Source organism: Bubalus kerabau, chromosome 1 (genome assembly GCF_029407905.1).
Source record: "Bubalus kerabau isolate K-KA32 ecotype Philippines breed swamp buffalo chromosome 1, PCC_UOA_SB_1v2, whole genome shotgun sequence".
Taxonomy (NCBI): Eukaryota; Metazoa; Chordata; class Mammalia; order Artiodactyla; family Bovidae; genus Bubalus; species Bubalus kerabau.
In genome coordinates, this window is record NC_073624.1 from 73,119,300 (window position 1) to 73,144,807 (window position 25,508).

Sequence of the window (25,508 nt, forward strand, 5' to 3'; positions counted from 1 at the left end):
AGTATGCAGAAAAAAAAAAGTATGCAGAGAAAACAGCAGTATATTTTCCTTGTATGCTGTGGAGTAGAGGTCAACAAACTATGGCCTGCAGGCCCAATAGCCCAGAGCCTGTTTTTATAAATAAAACTTTATTGGAATACCGCTGTGCCCTTTCCTTTGCATATTGTCTATGGCTGCTTTTGTAACAATGGCAGAATTAAGTAGTTTCAACAGAGACTATGTAGCCTTTTGCAGAAACATTTGACCACCCTGCTGTAAAGCACAGTATGCCTATAGTCCTTGACACACAGCAAGTTGCCTAAGATATGCTAATAACCATTATCAGTAAAATTTATTTGTAAAAGTCTCTAATAAATAGCCTGGACAAAATAGTACTAAAAGTTCTTATTCTTCCTTCCAGTTCAAATGTTTCAGAGTCCATGGCGCTCCTCCTTCTTCCACTTTATGATGCAAGAAATGTAGATAAACAGTTGATTGAAAGGGTGGGAGGAAATTAAGATTTTAGCCAGACCATTGCCCAGGGATATAATTCATAGCCTACAAATCTCATAAAAAGGTCCAACAGCTAATATGCAAACACACACTTTCTGTGGCAAAGAATGCTATTGTCCCACACTATACATTCTCCCATTCTTCCTTTGAATAACAGCTGTCCCATTGCCATCTAAAGTTTAGCTAGGCACATAGAAGTCCAACTACAGACACATTTTACAGCCTTTTTTGTGGCTAGAAATGCTGTATGCCTAAAATTCTCACCAATAGAAGGAAAGCAAAACTATTATGCAGTCCATGGGGTCTCAAAGAGTGGGACATGACTTAGTGACTGAACAACAACAACAAAAGTCTTCTGTGCCTTGCTTTAAAAAGAAATTTGGGAAGCTGCTATATAGCACAGGAAGCTCAGCTGGGTGCTCTGTGATGACCTAGAGGAGTAGGATTTGCAGCAGTGGGGAGGGCGGAAGGGGGAGCAGACGAGATCGAGAGAGGGGATGTATGTATACTTACAGCTGATTCACGTCGTTGTACAGCAGAAACTAAACATTATAAAGCAATTATACTCCAATTAAAAAAACAAGTAAGTAAAAATATATTCCTAAGTAAAAAGAAGAAGAAATTTATTTGCCCTTCCTGATTCCCACAGGGTGTGGTGAAGGCAAGAAGTTCAGCCAGCTAACCATAAGGACAAAGATAGCATATGATAGAAGACAGTAGAGCAACAAAAAGGAGGAAACCTAGGTCTCTGGCTGGTCTTATAGCAAAAAGCATGGCTCTTTACTCTGGACTAATATGTAAGAAAGATGTAAATTTCTCTCTTCTCTGGGACACATATTTTGGAGTAACTTTATTACACCTCTTACCCTCCAATATTCACTCCAAGAGTGAATGCATGCTAAGTCGCTTTGGTCGTGTCCGACTCTTTGCGACCCTATGAACTGTAGCCCACCAGGCTCCTCTATCCATGGGGTTCTGCGGGCAAGAATACCGGAGTGGGTTGCTATGCCCTCTTTCCAGGGGATCTTCCCAACCCAGAGATCAAACCTGTGTCTCCTGCAGTTCCTGCATTGCAGGCAGATTCTTACCACTAAGCCACCGGGAAAGCCCCTTGGTCTTCAGATGACAACAAAAGATAAACTTAGGATAACAAAATCTTTGTGCCCTCAGTAATCAGAGAGAACTCAGTTTGCACCAGTTAATCTGTTCATCACAGAAGGACGTGAGAGACAAAAGAGTTTAATATATTTACAAAGGGATCAAGCAGAGAAGTCAGAGAATTATGAGTTCTGGAAGATACTCGACAGAGTAGTTAGTGGGTTGCAGCTACAAGATCTCAATTTTTAAAAGGCCTTACTTCTTAGCTGCTAATATGTTCAGGCGCAATGACTCAGTTTCTGTTTCTCTGAACATCCGTCCCAGAGTCTGTATAATTTCAATGCACACCCTGTAAAACAGAGAGGAAAAATGTCACAGAAATGGCATGACTTCATTATGAGTTCAGAATTTCACAAAATCAGTAATCCTTAATAGAATTACATTCAGATACCCATTTAAAAAAAGTATAGGAAGGAAATTCTATATATCAAATCGCCAACATTGGTTGCAAGCCTACTCTGTGATGGCTACATGGTAAGCACTCAGAAATATTTGTTGAATGAATAAATTAATAAGTGCATGTCAGGATTACAAGTCATTATCATATTGATTTTTGTACTTATTTTTTGCAAAGTTTTAATGATAATCACACTATTTTAAAACAAAATTTAATCATCTTAACTGTTTCAAGTAGGTAATTTTTCAGAATTTCAAATGTAAAAATGGGGATAAGTGAAAGGTGTCTTTCCTTCATAAATTGATTTTTTTCCCCCTTTGGGGACAGCCAGTATTACTAGTTCCTTGTGTAGTTTTTGACCACACAATTAGAACAAAATAAATGCTATTTTAAAAAATCTATGTGAAGCAAAATTTGCAGCACTATTTATCATTAAAACAGTACATATTTTGCCCAGTGCCTTCTATTTATTTAACATCCTAAGGAAAAAATATCTGTGATTATCCAGTTAGTACTTACACCAGCTCATCAGCCCTTTGGCTTCTATTGTGAAGTGCATTCTTATCCCTAGACTCTGGCAAGTATTCATGAAGTTTGTTCACTAGGAAATAGAAAAGGTCACTGGTCTGTGAAAGCAAGCAGGAAAGAAATGGTAATTCAGTTCAGTTCAGTTCAGTCGCACAGTCTTGTCCGACTCTTTGCAACCCCATGGGCTGCTGCATGCCAGGCCTCCCTGAGTTACCTGTTGGCAAAACTGTCGATTCTTCCGTAATAAAAATAAGAAATTATTTGTTCTTTGATTAGGGAGAAAGGGATTTACAATCTCTGTCATTAACGTTAGCATAACCCAAATTGAAAACATACCTTTACTTACAACCAGGAGACCACTGTCCTACTGAACAGAGCCAAAGCTAAAAATGAGCAGATGATGCTGGGAGACAACTTCACCATTAATACTGAAGATCATCCAGAAGTAGGTATATAATTTAGGCAAGTCATTAAGTCACCTGGAATAACAAGGTGTTAAATGGGGGCCACTATATATCCAGCCTTTCCAAAGTAATATGGCTTTTGTGAGAATATGTCTAGAAAAGCACTCATTGTGAAATGTTTACTAATTCAAAAACAAATGAATGGCAGTGGTACAGCCTGTGAAGATGGTGCAGAATGATTATAATACTTCTGTTAAAACAGTGGAAATGTAGATTGCCATTTCTGCCAAAATAAACACTGACTTAAGAGTGGGGGAACGAATTTTTTGTGTGTGTTCCTATCCAGTCTCATGAGATAATCGAGCACGACAATAAGCACTGGCCCATGAAATGAGGCAAGTTGGTACTAATGAGAAATAGGATGTAATTGCTTCTATTTTCTATTTCTCTGTTGTTCCTTTTCTCCCCAGGACTTTCTCATTTACTTGTGGCAACCTAGACTCCTTGTTTAGACAGGTACATGTTTGCTCTTATTTAGTTAATGTGGCATGAGAAAAGGCTGGGATGGCAAGTGGAGAATGGGAAGGAGAAGACGGGCAAATGGACACCTTGGCCCACTGAGAAGTGCTGGGATTTGCCCAGTGCCCTGGTAAATTAGCAGAGTACGGTAGCTTTACACGCTGACTCTGGAGCCAGGCTGCATGTGTGCTCAGTTGTGTCCAACTCTTGGTGACCCCATGGACTGTAGCCCCCAGGCTCCTCTGTCCATGGGATTCTCCAGGCAAAAATACTGGAGTGGGTTGCTACTTCCTCCTCTAGGAGATTGTCCCAACCCAGGGATCAAACCCACGTCTTCTGCATTGGCAAGTGGATTCTTTACCACTTGAGCCACCTAGAAAGCCCGGTTCCACCACTGGGTAGCTGCAGGATGTTTGGCAAATTACTTATATATTCTATAGCTCTTCATCTCTAAAATGGGATTAATAGAATCACCTCATGAAGTTGATGTTAGGATTAATAAGACATTATTTGTAAAGCCTGAACGGTACTCAACATATTGTACATGCTTAATAAATATCAGTGATTATTGTAATCTCCCACCTGCTCAGTGGTTCAGGAATTTTCACGTTTAAAATATCTTCCACCTACTAGCAACAACATGAAAGACTCTCAAAAACATTATGTCAAAAGAAGCCAAACACAAATTCCAGTACAATTCCATGTAACTGGAATTCTAGGAACAGCAAGATTAATCTATGATAGAAAATGCAATAGTTGCCTGAGGACATGGGCCAGAGGGGACTGAGTGCCAGAGGGCACAATTTAGCCCTAAGAGGTGATAGAAACATTCTAAATCATGGTTGGGTGGTGCTTATACAGTTATATACATTTGCTAAAACTCTTTAAAACTGTATGTTTAAACTCGTAAAATATATGTGCATTTAATTATATGTAAATTGGACCCCAGTATTTCTCTGAAGAAGATATACAAATTGCCAGTAAGCATGGGAAAAAATGCTCAGCGTCACTAACCATTAGGGAAATGTGAATCAAAACTACTAGATACACCCTAACACCCATCAGAATGACTGCTTCAAAAAATCAGTAAATAAAAGGAGTGGAAAAACTGGAGACTTTATGCACTGTTGGTGAGAATGTAAAATGGTACAGCTGCTGTGCAAAACAGTATGGCAGGGCCTAAAACAATTAACAATAGAATTACTATATGATTTAGCAATTCGGCTTCTAACTGGGCTCCAAAAAGAATTGAAAGCAGGGTCTTAAAGAGATATTTACACATCCATGTTCATAACAACATTATTCACAATAATTAAAACACAGAAGCAATCCAAGTGCTACTCAGTGGATGAATGGATAAATAAAATGTGGTATTACATGTCTGGAATATTATTCAACCTTAAAAGGAAGGAAATCCTGACATATCCTTTCACTTCAGTGAATCTGGAAGACATCATGCCAAGTGAAATAAGCCAATCACAAAATGATAAATGCTGTGTGAGTCCACTTACATGAGGTGTTTAGAATAATCAAACTCATAGAAGCACAAAGGAAAATCATGGTTGCCGGGGGCTGGGGGAGGGGAAATGAGGAATTATTGTTTATTGAGTATAATTTCAGTTCTGTAAGATGAGAAGAGGTCTGGAGATGGATGGTAGTGATGGTTATACAACATGGATACATAACATTGATCTACACACTTAAAAATGGTTAAGATGGTAAATTTTATATGTTTAAAAACTGAAGAAAAAAAACTTCATGAATAAAAAATGAAGGGTTGGGAAAAAACATATCTAGACAACTCTTTTGGGACTTCTTTGGCAGTCCAGTGGTTAAGACTTCAAGCTCCCAGTGCAGGGGACACAGGTTTGATCCCTGGTTGGAGAACTAAGATCCTGCATGCCACATGGTTCGGCCAAAAAAAAAAAAATAGAGAACTCTTTCATTCATTCATTGAACATATAACTATTTAATCCAGCCATGTGGCAAGTACTATGCGAAGTAATGCAAATAACATCTTAAGCAAAACAGACTAACTGGACATGATATCTGCACTCCTGAAGCTTTCAGTTTAGTCAGCCTATGAAAAAGTGTTTTCAAAATTTTAAAGTTTTATTGTAATAGAAGAATAAAAATTACCTAAGAGAGGAAAATTATACCCCAATAAAGTTGATTTTTTAAAAGGGAAAATGATACACAGTTGATCCTTCAACAACAAGGGGTAGAGGTTTGGGGGGAGTTAAAAGTGCTCATCCTCTTCACCATCAAAAATCTGAGTATAACTTACAGTCAACCCTCCATATCTGTGATTCCATACCCATGGCTTCAACCAAATGTGATCATGTAGTACTGTAGTATTTACTAGTGAAAAAATTAACATATAAATAGACCAAGCAGTTCAAACTAATGTTCAAGGGTCAACTATATATATATTACTATAATTATATAATATTATATTATATAATTGTATTATTATAAGAATATGGCTATAATTATTCAAATTATTGAATACAATTATAATTATTCAATTATTCAAATTATACTAATTTTATTATAATTTACAAATATATATATATATATAATTTCCCATCCTCTTACCCAAGAACCAAAAATTAGAGCTGCCTCTAAGCTAATAATGTGGTGTATTCCTAACAGGGTCTGTCTAGCACAAGCATTTTAGATGATACAGCACTACATCATCCCTACCTGCCTCAATGCTGGGAACACTTGACAGACTATCCTCTATAGCTACTGTGCCCTCTGGTTAGGGTGATCAACCATCCCAATTTGCTTGCAATTGGTCTAGCTTTTGCACTACAAGCCCCAAGTGCCATGAACTTCCTCAGTCCCAGACACACTGGAACAGTTTGTTACCTTATCTGGGTAAACCAGGATGGTTGGTCTTCAGACATGTGAAGCACTCAGAATCTAAGAAATAGCCAAGACTGTCTTGTATGGTGGGGGAAGCTGTGCACCTCCCAACTGTGCAATAAAATGGCAGCAACTATGTATGAGGCCAGTAGCCAGAATCAGCCTCATTAGCACAGTACCAGTACTCACCTGGGCTTCTCAATGCCTTCATCTAAAACCGAATGACACTAAGTCAGTCTTCCAGAGTACGTCTGTAACTTGCTGAGTGGGAGAGCTAGATTGCTTTGACTTCTCAGAAGTCACCTTTTTAAAAAATTATTTTATTTATTTATGTCTGTGTGTCTGCTGCTGCTGCTAAGTCGCTTCAGTCATGTCCGACTCTGTGCGACCCCGTAGACGGCAGCCCACCAGGCTCCCCCGTCCCTGGGATTCTCCAGGCAAGAACACTGGAGTGGGTTGCCATCTCCTTCTCCAATGCATGAAAGTGAAAAGTGAAAGTGAAGTTGCTCAGTCGTGTCCGACTCTTAGCGACCCCATGGACTGCAGCCTTCCAGTCTGTCTGTCTATTTATATATTTACTTATTTATTTGGGTCTTCGTTGCTGTGCAGTCTTTTCTCTAGTTGTGGCAAGCAAGGGCTACTCTCTAGTGATACTCAGGCTTCTCATTGCTTCTCTTGTTGTGTAGCACAGGCTCTAGGGTGTGTGGGCTCAGTAGTTGTGGCCTGCAGGCCTAGTTGCTCCGCAGCCTGTGGAATCTTCCTGGATCAGGGATCAAATCCATGTCTCCTGCACTGGCAGGTGGATTTTTTACCACTGAACTGCCAGGGAAGCCCAGGAGTCATCTTTAACAAGGTGAATGTACTTAGTGCCACTGAACTGTACAGTTAAATATGGTTAAGATAGTTTTGTATTGGGAGAAGACAATGGCACCCCACTCCAATACTGTTGCCTGGAAAATCCCATGGACGGAGGAGCCTGGTAGGCTGCAGTCCATGGGGTCGTTAAGAGTCAGACACGACTGAGCGACTTCACTTTCAATTTCCACTTGCATGCATTGGAGAAGGAAATGGCAACCCACTCCAGTGTTCTTGCCTGGAAAATCCCATGAATGGAGGAGCCTGGTGGGCTGCAGTCCATGGGGTCGCACAGAGTCGGACACGACTGAAGCGACTTAGCAGCAGCAGCAGCAGTTTTGTATTATGTGACTTTTACCACAATAAAAATTTTTTAAAATATATCAATCCTACACTTAAAAGTGTATTTAGTTCTATTTTTGTTTTAGGGGAATATGCACATAAAACTTCTTGATATCTGCTTTATCTCACTGTCTTATACTTCTTGCATGCCAGGAGCTTCCCCCGACCCTCTCTCTTTTTTTCATTCTGTCAACCCAGCCCATGTGAGCTACCATCTTTTTGCTACTTCTCTCCTCTCTTCCATCTCCCTGGCTCCAGCACACACATATACACTGATTACATCACAGCATTTCAAGCATCAAGACGATTGCATTAAATTTAATCAACATTTTTTTTGAAAAACAGCATCAGAATACAAGATATTTATTTCTATATTACTTTATGCTTGAATATGCTGCATTTGATAAACAGGTAAAACACGTTTTAAAGATTAAAAATAAGACAAAACACCTACTTTCCAGAAAAGTCTTTTCAGAATGAAGTTTTTCTGGGCTGTTACTTTAAGTTCCGTAATTAAACAAAGTATCTTCCTCAACGTGTTGTCTTTAAGAAAAAGTTCAGATTTAAGCTGACCAAAGTGCTTAATTTTCTCCTCAGATCTACAGAAAGAAAAGAAAATTTGCCATGGGAAAAAAATGATAAGAAACAGCAGTTGAGAAATATCAACAATTATTGACAGGTATGTAAAACTTTGTTACTAATGGAATTTTTTTCTTTAGTTCCCTGAGGCATTTTATTTGCATGTATGTATTACATCCCTAAAAAAAGAATTCAAGGACTTTTCCCTGCTGTGTGTTTTCATCTTGCTTATTCATGGTCCGTGATGCCAGCTGAGGTTGTTGGTACAGTGAAATCAACCTGATGTGACAGGAGCAGGTTATTCTGCCATTTTTCCACATCTTTGAGTTGCATATCAAATCTGAAGCTGATCACTCCACACTTATTTAGCCTGTCTGTGAGGTTCCCAACAATCTCCCCAGCCCTGTGATCATCGATTATTTCAAATTCACCAATGTAACCATGCTTCATCATGGAAGATGACTTTGGAGCACAGCCTAATATTTGGCGTTTGCCTCTCTTTGAGGCATTGTTGATACTCTTGAAAGCATTAGCCAGGACATTCATGGTGCCACCATCATGGCAGCATGGGAAGATGGCAGAAAGAGGACTAATGGAATATTAATATAGTTTTGTACTTCTAACTTAATTACTTGTCAGTAATGAAAACTGCTCCTTGTAGCCTTCCAGGCTCCTCTGTCCATGGAATTTTCCAGGCAAGAATACTGGAGTGGGTCACCATTTCATCCTCCAGGAGATCTTGACCCAGGGAATAAACTTGCATCTCCTGCATCTCCTGCACTGCAGGCAGATTCTTTACTGCTGAACCTCTGGGGAAGCCTCTAAATTGAACTGTTTATTACTCTCCAAACACATTTCTTACCATGCCCCTTTACTCGAGCTGTACCTATCCCGAATCTTCTGTCCCTCTTTCTTAGTCTAGCTCAGAGTTTGTTTGTATACCATTTACCATAATCCATGAATCATATGTAATATTATTTGCATACTATTTTTCCTTTAAATCAACTCATGTTTTCTTAGAGAAATTTCTTTATGAAGAAAACTTTTTATTACTACTTCACAAGGGAAAAACCAGTACTGTTTGCTATAATTAGCAGGTAACTGTAAAAACAGCTTGAAACCAACAAAATTCTAAGTAGATGCTCCCTATTTTGAGCCTGAAGTCTGCTCTCCCTTTGACAAAAGGGCAGATGAGTGTGTTAGAGAGCTGCCTCTACTGGCACCAAGTCAAGAGATTCTCTGATGAGATCAGACAAGTTGGAAAAGAGAATCACTTTTTTACGTGGAATTCAAAGTCATTTCATGCCATGTCAGAAAACCACATGAAGTCACCCCACATCATTGCCCCACGTCCGTTCCACACTTCAGGAAAAGCTGGCTTTGCTGAAATGAGTTAACACCTTCTCCTTAGGGCTTTCCCTAATTCTACCAACCATGGAGACCCTCTCCCATAGCCTTTTTTCCATACTTCACTCCATTGCAGTTCTTTGTGTACTTGTCCTGGCCCCTCAGCTGATTTGCAGCCACTTGAAAAACCATTAACAGGTTGGATGTTGTTTCCATCTCCCACTGTGCTCAGCAGTAACAACTGCACTTACCTGAGCACTGACTCTGTGGCAGGCTTTGGCCTGGGTACTCCTCATGGACTAGCTCACTCAGTGTCACTAGGTGGGCTGAGCTGGGAATTACTATCGCGTTTACAGGACATTAAGTTAAGTAGCCTGTCCAAGCTTACACAACCAGTGATTCAGAAAAGCAGGGTGCAAAGTAACAGTAAGAGAGCTGTTTCATGTTTTGTGTAGATCAATGGAAATGTCTTAGAATTTCTTTTTTGTTGTTGTTGTTATACAGATTTTATTTTTTTTAATCTGAATTTTAATTTTATTTTATTTTTAAACTTTACAAAATTGTATTAGTTTTGCTAAATATCAAAATGAATCTGCCACAGGTATACATGTGTTCCCCACCCTGAACCCTCCTCCCTCCTCCCTCCCCATACCATCCCTCTAGGTCGTCCCAGTGTACCAGCCCCAAGCATCCAGTATCGTGCATCGAACCTGGACTGGCAACTCGTTTCATACATGATATTATACATGTTTCAATGCCATTCTCCCAAATCTTCCCACCCTCTCCCTCTCCCACAGAGTCCATAAGACTGTTCTATACATCAGTGTCTCTTTTGCTGTCTCGTACACAGGGTTATTGTTACCATCTTTCTAAATTCCATATATATGCGTTAGTATACTGTATTGGTGTTTTTCTTTCTGGCTTACTTCACTCTGTATAATAGGCTCCAGTTTCATCCACCTCATTAGAACTGATTCAAATGTATTCTTTTTAATGGCTGAGTAATACTCCACTGAGTAATTGTGTATATGTACCATAGCTTTCTTATCCATTCATCTGCTGATGGACACCTAGGTTGCTTCCATGTCCTGGCTATTATAAACAGTGCTGCGATGAACATTGGGGTACACGTGTCTCTTTCCCTTCTGGTTTCCTCAGTGTGTATGCCCAGCAGTGGGATTGCTGGATCATAAGGCAGGTCTATTTCCAGTTTTTTAAGGAATCTCCACACTGTTCTCCATAGTGGCTGTACTAGTTTGCATTCCCACCAACAGTGTAAGAGGGTTCCGTTTTCTCCACACCCTCTCCAGCATGTATTACTTGTAGACTTTTGGATCGCAGCCATTCTGACTGGTGTGAAACGGTACCTCATAGTGGTTTTGATTTGCATTTCTCTGATAATGAGTGATGTTGAACATCTTTTCATGTGTTTGTTAGCCATCTGTATGTCTTCTTTGGAGAAATGTCTATTTAGTTCTTTGGCCCATTCTGACTTAAGGTAAAAATATTTTTACCACTTACTCTAGAAATCTTGTTATCAGCCATTTATTCTAATACTACTACATAGAATCTTGGTTCTTGCCCACTACCTCCCACTTTATTTAAAAAAAAACAAATCTAAGATGCTCTCTTCTATCCAATCAATGAACCTCTCTTATTAACATAAAAATTAAGACTTTCTGAAAAATAGTCTCTTTCCTAGTGAAGTTTCCCAGAGTAGAAATGAACACAAAGAGATCAATCTTAGCCATCAAAAAGGCCACAAATAACAAATGTTGGCAAGGATGTGGGAAAAAAAGGAATCCTTGTACACTGTTAGGGCTTCCCTGATAGCTCAGTTGGTAAAGAATCCACCTACAGTGCAGGAGACCCCAGTTCAATTCCTGGGTTGGGAAGATCCCCTGAAGAAGAGATAGGCTACCCTCTCCAGTATTCTTGGGTTTCCCTTGTGGCTCAGCTGGTAAAGAATCTGTCTGCAATGAGGGAGACCTGGGTTCGATCCCTGTGCTGGGAAGATCCCCTGGAGAAGGGATAAGGCTACCCACTCCAGTATTCTGGCCTGGAGAATTCCCTGGACTGAATAGTCCATGGGGTCACAAAGAGTTGGACATGACTGAGAAACTTTCACTTTCACTTTTTTCACTTGTACACTGTTGGCAGGAATGTAAATTGGTGCAGCCACTATGGAAAACAGGATAGAGGTTACTTGAAAAACTAAAAATAGAACTACCATGTCACCCAAGTACCCATTCCTGGATACTTAACTGAAAAAAAATGAAAACACTAATGTGAAGATCCATGTACTCTCAATGATCATAGCACCATTATTTACAATGGCTAATGGATGTAAGTAACCTCTGCAGATGAATGGATAAAGAAGATATGGTATGTATGTTTGTGTGTGTGTGTGTATGTGTGTATATATATATAGTTTTAGTTGCCAAATCATATCCAACTCTTGTGACTCTATGGACTATAGCCTGCCAGGCTCCTCTGTCCCATGGGATTTCCCAGGCAAGAATACTGGAGTGGGTTGCAATTTCCTTCTCCAGGGCATCTTCCCAACCCAGGGATCAAACCTGTATCTCCTGCATTGGCAGGCAGATTCTTTATCACTGAGTCACCAGGGAAGCCATATATGTGTGTATGTGTGTACACACACACACACACACACACACACAGGAATACTACTCAGCCATAAAAAAAGAATGAAATCCTGCCATTTGTAGAACATGGATAGACTTGGAGGGTATTATGCTAATTGAAATAAGTCAGACAGAAAAAGGCAGATACTGTATATCACTTATATGTGGAATCTAAGAAATAAAACAAACTAATGAATATAACAAAAAAGAAATAGACTCATAGTTACAGAGAACAAACTAGTAGTCAGCAGTGAGGAGAGAGAAGGGAAGAGGGGCGAGATAGAGGTAGGGCATTAAGAGTATAAACTACTATGTATAAAATAAATAAGCTGCAAGGATATATCATACAGCACAGGGAATATAGCCAATATTTTATAACAATTTTAAATGGACTATAATCATTAAAAATTGTGAATCATGATGTTGTATACCTAAAACATATAATATTATAAATCAACTATACCTGAATTTAAAAAAGAAAAGAATTCAGTAATAACAGTCATAGGGCAGATGAACATGATTTTGAGTGTGACCAGTATCCTAGATCTGCCCCTGTTCCTCTGAGTGAGTACCAAGGGCAAGTTTCCTAGTGTCTCTATACCTCAGTTTTCCCATCTGTAAGATGAGGATGATGGTAGTACCTATCCCACTGGGCTGTTTTGATACTTTAGTTACTTTGATATTTAGTTACATGTGCTTAGCATACAGTAAATATTTAATAAATATTATCTAAATAGGAATAAGCTTTGAGATCTTGCTTCCCTATATATACCCATTTCAAATTATTGCCATATTTCATATGGCAATAAATATTTCATATTTTAAAAATAACCATAAAATCCCTTTGCTGAGAACTCAAAAAAACAGCAGAAATGTAGTTTTCACAAACAAATGAGCTTAGAAAAGCAAAAGCCCAGAAAAAATACAGTATCAGCACAATCATTTTGAAATTGAGTTTCCAGGTTTTCCCACTGGCAGTCAGTAATTTGCTAAGATTCATATAGAAATGAACTGTTTTTAATCTTTTGGCACCTATAATAATAGATTATAATATCAAACTATTTTTTTCAAAAAGGCAAAAACAAATTTCAAAAGAAAAAGCACACTAATCTCTTTATACTGAAAATCAATTCATATGTAAAGTGAGGTCTTATCTTACCTCATAAATTCAAATTAGATTCAGTAGTCTATATTTCTACAGAGAAGTTATGGATAATCACAGTTTCTCTGAAAATTCAGAGAATATTTGCTTTTACATAGATGACAAACTTTGACTAATTTAAATAAGAAAAAGTCTAGTGCCAGAAGACTCCATTATTCAGTTTAGGAATAAGAGGAAATTTTATACTAAAGTCAACAGATATTCTGTATTTCATGAGCCAGAAAACAAAACCTCACCCAAACAACGTGGCAGGAGAATTCTTGATTTAATGATAAGTTCTATTTTTCCTGTATTTTTTCATTTTTACAAACATTTAACATCAGTTATACCTTACATTTGGAGAAGGCAATGGCACCCCCCTCCCGTACTCTTGTCTGGAAAATCCCATGGACGGAGGAGCCTGGTAGGCTGCAGTCCATAGGGTCGCGAAGAGTCGGACACAACTGAGTGACTTCCCTTTCACTTTTCACTTTCATGCATTGGAGAAGGAAATGGCAACCCACTCCAGTGTTCTTGCCTGGAGAATCCCAGGGACAGGGGAGCCTGGTGGGCTGCCGTCTATTGGGTCGCACAGAGTCGGACGTGACTGAAGCGACTTAGCAGCAGCAGCAGCAGCAGCATACCTTACATTTGTATCATACTTTATAGCTGGAATGGTTTTTCATACATTATCTCAGAAGCCCAGTGTATATATTCACAATAATCAGATTACAGAACTCACAACTGTGACAGAATCCTAACTTGAAAACCCAAAGAATATTTATTCTTTTTTAAACTGAAGGTGCCTTGTAGGTACAGACCATTTCCTATGTGTCTTGTACATATATTTGCATCCTTTGTGGTACATTAAATTACTATACTTTAAATATATTTATTGCCTTTAGTAATTAACTTTGCAAGAAATATGCTTTTCCTGAGTCCAGATAGAGGCAGACCTCTCCTTGCCTTCAGGGATAAATTTCAAGCCACACAAAGTAAGAGCCTGTTTTATTATACAATTAACTTTAGAATCACTTTATACAATATAGCACCAAAATTAAAACAGATACTTTTTTAGAGTAAACATATGAAAACATGTAGAAATTCTAAGCTATCTAGATAATCATCTTTTTAAAAAGAAATCCCAAACATTATGTTATTTAACCCCTATACCTCAGAACATATCTCAAAATAAAAGGAACATTTCCTTGCAAACTCATCATTATCACACAAACAAACTTATCAGTAATTCTATGGTACTGTCTAATACCCAGTCTGTATTCAAATGTTCTCTCTTGCCTAAAAATATATTTTTATATTTGGCTTGCTAAAATCAAGATCTAAATAAGATAATGGTTATATTTGCTTGCTGTGTTTCTTAGGTCTTTTAAAAACTTTAACTATGGAAATTTTCATACACAAAAATGGAGAAAATCACATAAGAAACCCCACATACCCATCACTGAGCTTCAGTAATTTTCAACATTTTGCCAGTCTCGTTTTATCTATTGCCTTACACACACACACATACCTTTAAAAATTCTGAGATAAAATATACATAACATAAAATTTACCATTTTAACCATTTTCAGGTATATTAATACAATTCAGCAGCAGTAAGTGTGATCATAATATTGTGCAGCATCACTACTACCTATTTCCAGAACTTTTTCATCACCCCAAACAGAAACTCTATATCCATCAATCAATAAATCTCCATTCCTCTCTCTCCCTAGCTCCTGGTAACCCATATTCTGGTTTCTGTTTCTATGAATTTGCCTATTTTAGGTATCTCATATAAGTGGAATCACAAAATATTTGTCCTTTTACAACTGACTTATTTCACATAGCATTATGTCTTCAGAGCTCATCTATATTGTCACATGTATCAGAATTTCATTCTTTCTTAAGGCTGACACACCCACACTTTAAGTCAGATTCCAATTTAATCGTGGAGAAGCAATTTCTTGGCTGGGCAATCCCATGGACAGAGGAGCCTGGCGGGCTACAGTCCGTGAGGTTGCAAAATAGTCAGATACAACTGAGGGACTGAAGCACAACAAAGCAGTTTAATTGTCTGAGCAAAGATGTGCCATAGGTGGTGCTCTTTGTTTCATGTTATGTCAAATAATGAGGCACAAAATTTTTAAGTGCCTCATTAGAGCATCCCAGTTAAGTGATGCTAAGACTGATCAATGGTTTAGTTATTTACATGATCCCTCAATTTTGAAGTTCCACTTCACCTTTCTATCTAATAGTTCCATCCATTGAGATCATTGCATGAATCTTTTATTTCATTTGCGGTTGGAAAAATGGTAATTTTCTATTTCTATCAAACCTTCCACATTTATTAGCTGGAATTCTGTAAAATTAAATTTGTTCTCATCAACTTGAGCTACTTGGTTACTGTGAACTAACTACAGTTTATGCAGGAAAGGCAGGATAAATGCTTAATTCTTTCCATTTGTTTGCTTATTTGCAGAGAAATGAATTAATGCCCTATTTACTTCTAATGGAGTTTAGTGTATTTTTATTTCTTAACGGAAGGAGGATAGGAGAGAGGACTTTTAATGATACATTATTATACACTTTGGAATTTTTATATATTCATTATGTTTTAACCATCTCATTCATTATTTTTTCTGATCTCGTGTTGTCCTATCTTTGGCTACTAGGAGCCCCTTCATGGGTGCTCCTGTGTCCTTTAGTTTGGGCCCTGTTGCTCTTTGCATTCTGCCTCAAGCTGTTTCAAATTCATTTGTGTATTTCCTGCCGCAGGCCTAGAATTAGTCATTCTTCCAAGGAACTTTGGGTCCTTTTAATGGGGAATGAATTGTATCTTTTAAAATTAAACTTTCCCTTAGTTTATTTACATCACCCCCAGTATATCTCACTTATCATAAATCTCTCAAAACTCACTTATGACTTAATATCAAAGTTATTGGAATCATCAATTCACAGTGTTTTCTTTGTGCAAAGCACTGTTTTAAGTAAGAAAAATACAAAAATTAATAAGACATCCTTCTTGCCTTCCAGGGTGGCGGTGGTGGTTTAGTTGCTAAGTTGTGTCCAACTCTTGTGACCCCATGGACTGTAGCCCTCCAGGCTCCTCTGTCCATGTGATTTCCCAGGCAAGAATACTGGAGTGATTGTCATTTTCTTCTCTAAGGGATCTTCCTGACCCAGGGATCAAACCCACGACTCCTGCATTGCAGGTGGATTCTTTACCCCTGAGCCACAAAGGAAGTCCATTGCCTTCCAGGAGCTCACAATCTACTGGCAGTAATAGCCACATCACAAGTAACTGCTTCAATGCAAGGCTGACTGTGATGAGAACATAGTAGTACTATAAAGTCTGGATCAAATCCAAGTTCCTTTGTCTTGCATATAAGGTCCAGCCTCTATCTTATTTCATTCATTCATTCATTCATTGTAGAAAGCTTACTGGCAGTCTACTATGTGTAGTGACCAAGGTACAGTCCCCCCTTAAGGATCATATTTCCTAATGGGGCAGCACGGAAACAAGCAATCCATATACAGAGAAGACAGTGCTACAAGTTGTGTAACCACAGGATTTTATGGAGGGGCCCTCTTAACTTACTTTGAGAAATGATTTTTAGAAAAAGGGATAATGAGTTAAGACTTGAGCTGACATTTCTATGAAGAGGAAGAAGAGAAGCGGGTACGTTCTAGAATGGAGGCCATCGTGTTAGGACCCAGATGAACAGGGAGCTTTTTGAGACCTACAAGTTCTCTTGGATCATGAATTTAAGGTAGGAGTGTGGGGGACACAACAGTTGAGGGGAGAAAAATAAAGAGATATCAGGAAGATTTGTAAAAAGGTGTTGTAGCGTGTAGACCTTCTAAGGGCACTGGGGAGCTCTTCAAAGGCTTTAAGGGAGAAGTGACATGATCAGATTTGTGCTTCTGAAAGATTCCTCTGTCATGCTGAGGAAAGGTCTATCGAGGTGCAAGAGTGAAGGCAGAGACCAGCAAGGAAAACACTGGTGGGAGCCCAAAACAGAGATAATTGGACCTGAGCATATGGCAGTGGAAAGAAGTGGGTGTTATCCAGATATATTCAATAGGTACAATAAATCATGTGGTGATGACTGGATGTAGAGGGTGGGCATCTGGGGATCCAAGACCCTGGCTTAGGCTGTCTGGAGATACTGACATCATGCCCTGTTTAGGAAACATAGACAGAAGGTCAGGTCACAGAAGGAAGAGGCTGAGCCCTGTTTTGAATATGCTGACGTTTTGGCTCCTGTGACACATACAAGAAGTGATGTCCCATAGATTATAGTATTTGCAATTCAGGGCATGAAGTGATATAGATATAAATGTGATGGTCAGCAACTCACAGAGTTAGGAGAGGCAAAGAGAACAACCGCCCCCCACCCCCCCATGTAACTCTGACCTGTCATCACTTCTTACCTGTATGGCTTTTGACTTCCAGTAGCAGGACTGAGCTCACTAACATATAGGGGATCTTGTAAAAGAGTAGCTTTCTGAAAGAGGAAAAAAGTGGGAATAGTTAGAATTTTTGTTGAATGAAAATCAATTCTGTTTACTTTTAGTCAATACCATATATCTATTCTTTAATCCCTTCTACAGTACATGATTTGTAACTCATTCCAGTATTTGATAATACCACAGGGAATTTTTCCTTACATAGTTTTTTAAAAGTTTTAAACATAACACTTGCTCATTGTATCAACATCAAACAGTACAGAAATGTGTAAATGATAAAAAGTTCCCTATCCCTCACTACCCCTTCTGTCTCAATTTTCAAAACGCCTTGTTGTTGTTGGTTTGGTTTATATTCCTTCAGGCAGATAAAAACATATCAATTATAACATACATTTATAATATTTACACATTAGATGATATATATGTATAATATTTAATACTAGCCACATCATATCACATGTTAATCTGGGGTCTTTTTTTCACTTAATACATAGTGGACAGTTCTTCATATCTATATATATAGATTTACTTCAGTCTTTTTAATAATTACAGTATTACATTGCCAAGATATACAATAATTTTTTTACCTGTTCCCCCTTTAATGGGGTTATTTTTTCCTCAAATTGTTAGTGTTGCCATTTCCCATTCATTCTGCGTCTTAAAACAAACTGGCATGTAATGTTCGGCAAGTTCTCTAAATAATTTTTTGTTTATTTTGAGGCTTAACAGACAGGTCAGAAGGGATTTCTGAAATGTTTCTGATTTACAGCTCCAAACAACTCCTGTCTTACTCATAAACAGAGTATGGTGGTAGGTGGTGTGTGGGGGGATTATGTGCTTTGTCTTACTAGTTTTGTCATCATTCTATGTTTTTTTCTTTTTTTTTAAAAGCTGCCCTTTTTTCCTCTCCAAATTTATCCTTGCCTTAAATCTAGAATTTTAATTTGAGAATATTCCTTAGTTATTTAGCTTTCCAGCAGTTATCTTCACAACATAAGGGCAAAGAATTGACATATTTTGTCTTTGTAGAATTTGAGATGCTAAACAACAGAGATCATAATTACTTTTGGTAAAATTTACAGATAAAATGGCTAACTCACAGAGACAACTCTTTGGAAACCCTTAAAATCAGAATGAGTGCTAATTTCTAACTGGATGGTTTAGGTTAATTTTACCTGAAAGTATACAGAGAGTTAAGATGTCTTTTCCCAGGAGCATTTCTATACCTCAGCAGGAAAGAAATCTCAGATACAACAGATCAATTACCAAGATAAGTCTGACTGACTTAGGAGATTATTTTTTTTCCATTTCCTAAAATCTATGAAGATAGCCAAGACTAACCAAAGGTAACCACCCTAATTAGAGAATCCAAAAATGTCACAAAAAAAGTCACATTTTTTAAAATGTTTATATTGAGTTAATACTGTTTTCACTAGAATAAATGCTAACCTAATTGATTCATCATTTGTATATGAAATATTTGCTTACTTGTTTTCCTTCTTTCAAGGGATAGAACATTGTTTAATAATAATGTCTACCAACTCATAAGGATAACCCCCTCCATCCACATTATTTCAGTGCATAGAAAAAAAATCAGTCCATCTGGGTTCAAATCCCAGTTCTGTGTTAGTTGTATAACCTTGAATATATTATTTAACTTCCCTATACCTCAGTTTCCTCATCTATGAGATGAGAATAACAGTCTTCCTCATAGGACTATTGTACAGATTAAATGAGTTAATATACAGAAAGCATCAGCAGTTAATAACATTGATAATAACACTGCATGTTAGTTATTTGTTGTTGCCTTTTATCATCAGAAGGGCTATGAGTTGGCCCATCTGACTTACCCCAAGCCTGCCTCTACTGCAGAATTTTAAAGTAGTACTTAAAACTAGGAGTTAGTTAATTCTGGAAGCATAAACAGTTATTTTGAAATATTTAGGCAGATTTTTAAAAGTCAATTAAGTTTTGGGTTTTCTATTAGAATATATAAGGCCTTCTCTTAAGAGATCAAGATTTTCCCTCTATTTATGATTCACATACATTCTTAATTTGGAGAAAGCTGTTTAAAATTTTACAGATGAATTTTAAATATTTAGTATTTAATTTAAACATTAAATATTCTGAACTGTGCTATGAGAAAAAAACTAGAGTTGCCTTGCAGTCTTCCAAATTTGGGCCTCTTATAAAACCCCTCCTTCCTAGCTTCTTCTGAGTGATAAGAGTCTTTCATACCTCTTAACAATGGCACCCCACTCCAGTACTCTTGCCTGGAAAATCCCATGGACGGAGGAGCCTGGAAGGCTGCAGTCCATGGGGTCGCTAAGAGTCAGACACGACTGAGCGACTTCACTTTCACTTTTCACTTTCATGCATTGGAGAAGGAAATGGCAACCCACTCCAGTGTTCTTGCCTGGAGAATCCCAGGGACAGGGGAGCCTGGTGGGCTGCCGTCTATGGGGTCGCACAGAGTCAGATGCAACTTAGCAGCAATAGCAGAAGCAGCAGCAGCAACAGCAGCAGCAACATTATTATGAAAGACTGTTTTTACTCAGAAGGGCTTCCCTTATGGCTCACCTGGTAAAGAATCCATCTACAATGCGGAGACCTGGGTTCAATCCCTGGGTTGGGAAGATCTGCTGGAGAAGGGATAGACTACCCACTCCAGTATTCTTGGGCTTCCCTTGTGGCTCAGCTGGTAAAGAATCCATCCGCAATGCAGACCAGAGTTCAATCCCTGGGTCGGGAAGATCCCCTGGAGAAGGGAAAGGCTACCCACTCCAGTATTCTGGCCTGGAGAATTTCATGGACTGTATAGTCCATGGGGTTGAAGAGTCAGACATGACTGAGTGACTTTCATTTGAACATTATTATATTTGAAGATCAGTAATAAAAATTATATATCACTGAAGGAAACTAAAAAGGGTCATATTATAAAACTGATCCTGGCGTTATAAAAAGATTACTAAATGAGAGTTGTGACTCTGCCTCTAAACTTAGTACACAATGTTGAGTAAGTTACTTAGAATTTTTTTTTGCTTCAGTCTCTTCATTTATAAAATAAAGGACATAAGCCAGGTGATCTCTGTAAAATTATCTGATCTTATGACAATGACTCCCACTAACCTACTTTCAGTACCACAGCTAAGAAATAATGAAACATATTGACAATGTTGAGCTTTGTCCTCACTGAAAGCTGAATGGTTAAGAAATCACCCCTTGTGTGCGTGCTAAGTCACTTCAATTGTGTCCAACTCTTTGCAACGCTATGGACCATAGCTCACCAGGCTCCTCTGTCCATGGGATTCTCCAGGCTGCGAATACTGGAGTGGGGTACCATGCCTTCCTCCAGGGGATCTTCCCGACCCAGGGATCGAACCTGTGTGTCTTAAATCTCCTGCATTGGCAGGCAGGTTTTTTACCACTACCACCACCTGGGAAGCCTGAGAAATCACCCCAGCTAACTGTAAAAAACCACACTGCTCACAAATATTCCAAAATACAACCTGTCTCCAACCTTCCTTACTGATTCCCATGAGACTTATGGCCAACTCCCCTATTTATTACCTGCCTCATGAAACCTCAGGCCCATCTCCTTTTCTTTAAGACACTTTTCATTAATGAGCATTTTCCCTATTGCAGTAGCCTGATAAAATCATCTCCTTAATTGTCCAGTGCGTTGTGTCTTTCACTATCTTAAATCCCAAGGTTAAGTTTCCAAAATGGGGAGGAAGAGCAGGGAAGCCTATCCTAAAAAATAATACTCAAGCCGAGGTTAACTTAGGAGGGCACTTACTATAATATAATTGTTCCATGAACTTTTTAAGTGCAGAAATATTGATGACGTTGTGGAAATAACATACAAATGAAGTTCTGACTCCTTTCTCTCTAGGTTTGGGTTGCTCTGTAAAGGGGAAGCCAGGGTGGAATTTCCTAAGTAAAACTCATTTCCGTTCCCATTGCACTTGAAAGGGATTTCACTTAGAGAGTCTTTGTGATCTGAAAGCCCCTGGGGTTCTTTTGTGTCTGTTATACAAAATGGCCCACTAGCTTTGCTACTGGCTGATGTGAGGTGACAACTTCTCCTGGAGGGGTTAGGTAAGGGTCCACGGGCTCTTTGACCATGAAGGGACAGCTTCTTCAGGTCTGAAGTAGGGCCGAAAGTTGAGTCCTTGGATGCTGTGCTGCTCTCCTCGTGGTACCTGTCAGGTAGAATTTAGAGTTAAGCATAATATTCAGAGTTTAACAGAAGGAAACAAAGAGAACCCAGTGGCCCACTGCAGCAGTTCAAGTCTGAAAGTAAAATTCTTCACATAAAGGGAATGCTTGTTAGGAGAAAGGAGCCATTTACTCTAACCTGCTGTTCACCACTGACCTAGAGGAGTTATGGTATAATTCTTCAGTATATATTCCTGCTTTCAGAAATAGAATTCTACCCTATGTCATTTAAAGAGGCATTTTCTTTTACATCTAAAGCATTATGCTTGTCCTTCACAGAGCCCAATACTCCTAGTGAAAGGACTTTTCATTCTAGTTTTGAAACTTGATTGTTCTTTCATTGTGCATTTCTGATGGATACCATAAAGAAAAAACTATTCATATGGAGAGATGTGAAGAGAGATTTTCTTAAATGGTGTTTTCTTTGACTCATGGTTTGCTAATACTCTTCTGATTTTTCCAATATCATTGCAATAGCATCAGCAGTTTTTTTCAGGATCAATCTTTTGTCCCATCTTTTGTCTTCCCTGTTCTCTCCCGCTCACCATGACCCATTTCTTTTCTCTGCAGCCCAAGGAAGCAAGTGGCAGAGGCTAAGAAATTGCAGAGTATGAGATCCAAGTTCTAATCCAGGCTCTGCCACTCAGTGGTTATGTGACTTTGATTGACCTAAGCCTTAATTTCCTAATTTTAAAATAGGAACCAAGAGAACCATGTTATTGGGTTTCTGTGAGGATTAAGTAAGAAAATAGATGCAACACTCAATAGATGCTAGCTATTAATCACTCAGTAGGTGCTAGCTATTAATATTACCCTATATTGTCTTGAATTGCTGGTTTATCATTTTATATTAATTTACCTTGTCTCCCTTATGATACTGGAACCTCTATGAAAGTTGGAAACCACTTTGTTTTTATTTGTTCTTAATTTTAAACAGGTGTAGAATTCATTCATCATCTGTACAATGCTATGAACTAAGCTGACTTTCAACTGTTAGCTCTCTCTTCCACTGACTTTACATATGTGTACATGTATGCACGCACACACACACGCACGAACATACAAGTGCTCAAAAAGTGATAGCTTTTATTTATTCTTATAGATGATATTTTCTAAAATTTTCTCTATGGGAATTGAATTAAATAGCCAGTGCACAGATTATGTTAGATAATGTTATGAAATTAGGTTAAAATGTTCATTTTAGGCACAACATATGTTAAACTAAGATCATGGCATCCAGTCCCATCACTTCATGGCAAATAGATGGGGAAACAGTGGAAACAGTGACAGACTTTATTTTGGGGGACTCCAAAATCACTGCAGATTGTGACTGCAGCCATGAAATTCAAAGACGCTTGCTCCTTGGAAGAAAAGCTATGACCAACCTAAGCAGCATATTAAAAAGCAGATACATCACTTTGCCAACAAAGGTCCATCTAGTCAAAGCTATGGTTTTTCCAGTGGTCACGTATGGATGTGACAGTTGGACTATAAAGAAAGCTGAGCACTGAAGAATTGATGCTTTTGAACTGAGGTGTTGGAGAAGACTCTTGAGAGTCCCTTGGACTGCAAGGAGATCCAACCAGTCCATCCTAAAGGAAATCAGTCCTGAATATTCATTGGAAGGACTGATGCTGAAACTCCAATACTTTGGCCACCTGATGCAAAGAACTGACTCATTTGAAAAGACCCTGATGCTGAGAAAGATTGAAGGCAGGAAGAGAAGGGGACAACAGAGGATGAGATGGTTGGATGGCATCACCGACTCAGTGGACATGAGTTTGAGTAAGCTCCGGGTGTTGGTGGTGGACAGGGAGGCCTGGCATGCTGCAGTCCATGGGGTTGCAAAGTGTTGGACACGACTGAGTGACTGGACTGAACTGATCTTAAAGGTCAGCAAAATGATTTCAGGTAATTACAGAAAGGTCCACTGGAAGTGACTGTAATTTACTCAGTTGTATGAAAAATTTATTATTTTAGAGAGTTAAAAGAGTTTCTAACAAGGATTACCTTTTTGACAGCATAAATTAAAATGCCACAGACATTACAGCTTCACCAATTAAGCAAGCCAACCATAAAGCTAAACTGTATTTTTCATTTAAAATTCAGTAATACCCACTCTTAGTAGTCTGATTAAAGAGTAGTTCATTACTAAGCAAGAGTTCTAGAACCTTGAATTTCCACACTTGTCAACTTCATATTTATAGTACTAGGTTGCTAAAAGTCAAGTGTTTTTCTAATGAGCTGATTATGTATCTTTAGGGAGAGCCCAGCCATAAAGGAGTAAGCAATGAGAGAACTGGAAAAGATAACTCCAAGATCAAAATTATGCACAAATGACTTTTCTCCTTTCCCCCTCCACATCAAACACAGCCACATTCACTCCTTGAGGCTGAAACCATCAAGTTAAAGCCACAGTCCAAAAAGCAACAGGCAACATTAAACAGCTTCAGAAAAATCCATTAGATGCAAGGTCGACTGAAAATACAAAGTACATATATGCTAGCGTATTGATTCTATCAAGAAATGAGGAAAAATGGTAAGTAGAATTTATTTAACTTCTTTCTCATCTTTTTCAAAAGTTTTAAAATCAAATACAAAAAAATAATTATTTGATTTTTAAAACTCTTAAGAAGGAAGAGAAAGAAGTTAAATACGAAAATGGGGAATTTAGTTTTCATGGACAGCAAAGCACCTATTCAAGGAAGTAGTCAGATTAATGTATAAAATAGAAAAAACAAGCAGAATAATAAAAACAATGATTCTTCCATAAAAAAAACTATATAAGCCTAGATCTTAAGATGTAGAATTTCAGCTCTCCTGAATTAAAAAATTCCCCATGAAGGCCCTATAAAGCAGAATTGGTGAGATATAAGCAATTTTATGTAAAATAGTTCAAAACTGGAAAACAATTATCAGTATTTAAGTGTAATCAAGAGGCTGGCAGAGACCAGTACCAAACGTGTCATGTGACCCAGAGTCACATAACATAATATTCAACACAGTTAGCAGTCTGAATAGTACATTTTATGGCAACCTACTCCAGTATTCTTGCCTGGAGGGTCCCAAGGACAGAGTTGCCTGGCAGGCTACAGTCCATAGGGTCAAAAAGAGCCGGACATGCTTGAAGCATCTTAGCACACACACATGCCAAATTATTGCACAATAGCATTTTTATTAGCTTTCAAAGAAAGTACTTATTTTAATTTTGGCTGTGCTGGGTCTTCATTGCTGCGTGAGCTTTTCTCTAGTTGTGGCAACCAGGGGCTACATTCCAGTTGTAGTATACAGGCTTCTCATTGTGGCAGCTTCTCCTATTGTGCACCACGAGCTCTAGGTGCACGGGCTTCAGTAGTTGTGGCACGTGGGCCCAGTAGTTGCAGCTCCTGGGCTCTAGAGCACAGGCTCGGTAGTTGTGGCACACCGACTTAGTTGCTTCTCAGCATGTGGGGTCTTCCCAGACCAGGGATTGAACTCGTCTCCCGAACTGGCAGACAGATTCTTTACCACCGAGCCACACGGGAAGCCCACACAAT

The 25,508-nt window shown here is 38.5% G+C and overlaps 2 protein-coding genes across 2 annotated transcripts in view; one reads left to right on the forward strand and one right to left on the reverse strand.

The window, feature by feature from the left end:
• Positions 1-25,508, forward strand: part of XPOT (exportin for tRNA) — a 169,136-nt gene that overhangs the window by 47,957 nt on the left and 95,671 nt on the right. The window contains exon 3 of the mRNA XM_055579549.1: positions 8,164-8,245. The gene's annotated coding sequence lies outside the window, so the exon portion shown is untranslated. The remainder of the gene's footprint in view (positions 1-8,163; positions 8,246-25,508) is intronic.
• C1H12orf56 (chromosome 1 C12orf56 homolog) overlaps positions 1-25,508 on the reverse strand; it is a 112,693-nt gene that overhangs the window by 47,894 nt on the left and 39,291 nt on the right. Inside the window, exons 4-8 of the mRNA XM_055575881.1 lie at positions 21,551-21,956; positions 17,716-17,789; positions 8,021-8,165; positions 2,567-2,673; positions 1,850-1,939 (exon numbers count right to left, since the gene is read on the reverse strand). Of these exons, the coding sequence (XP_055431856.1) occupies positions 1,850-1,939; positions 2,567-2,673; positions 8,021-8,165; positions 17,716-17,789; positions 21,551-21,956 (822 nt within the window). The remainder of the gene's footprint in view (positions 1-1,849; positions 1,940-2,566; positions 2,674-8,020; positions 8,166-17,715; positions 17,790-21,550; positions 21,957-25,508) is intronic.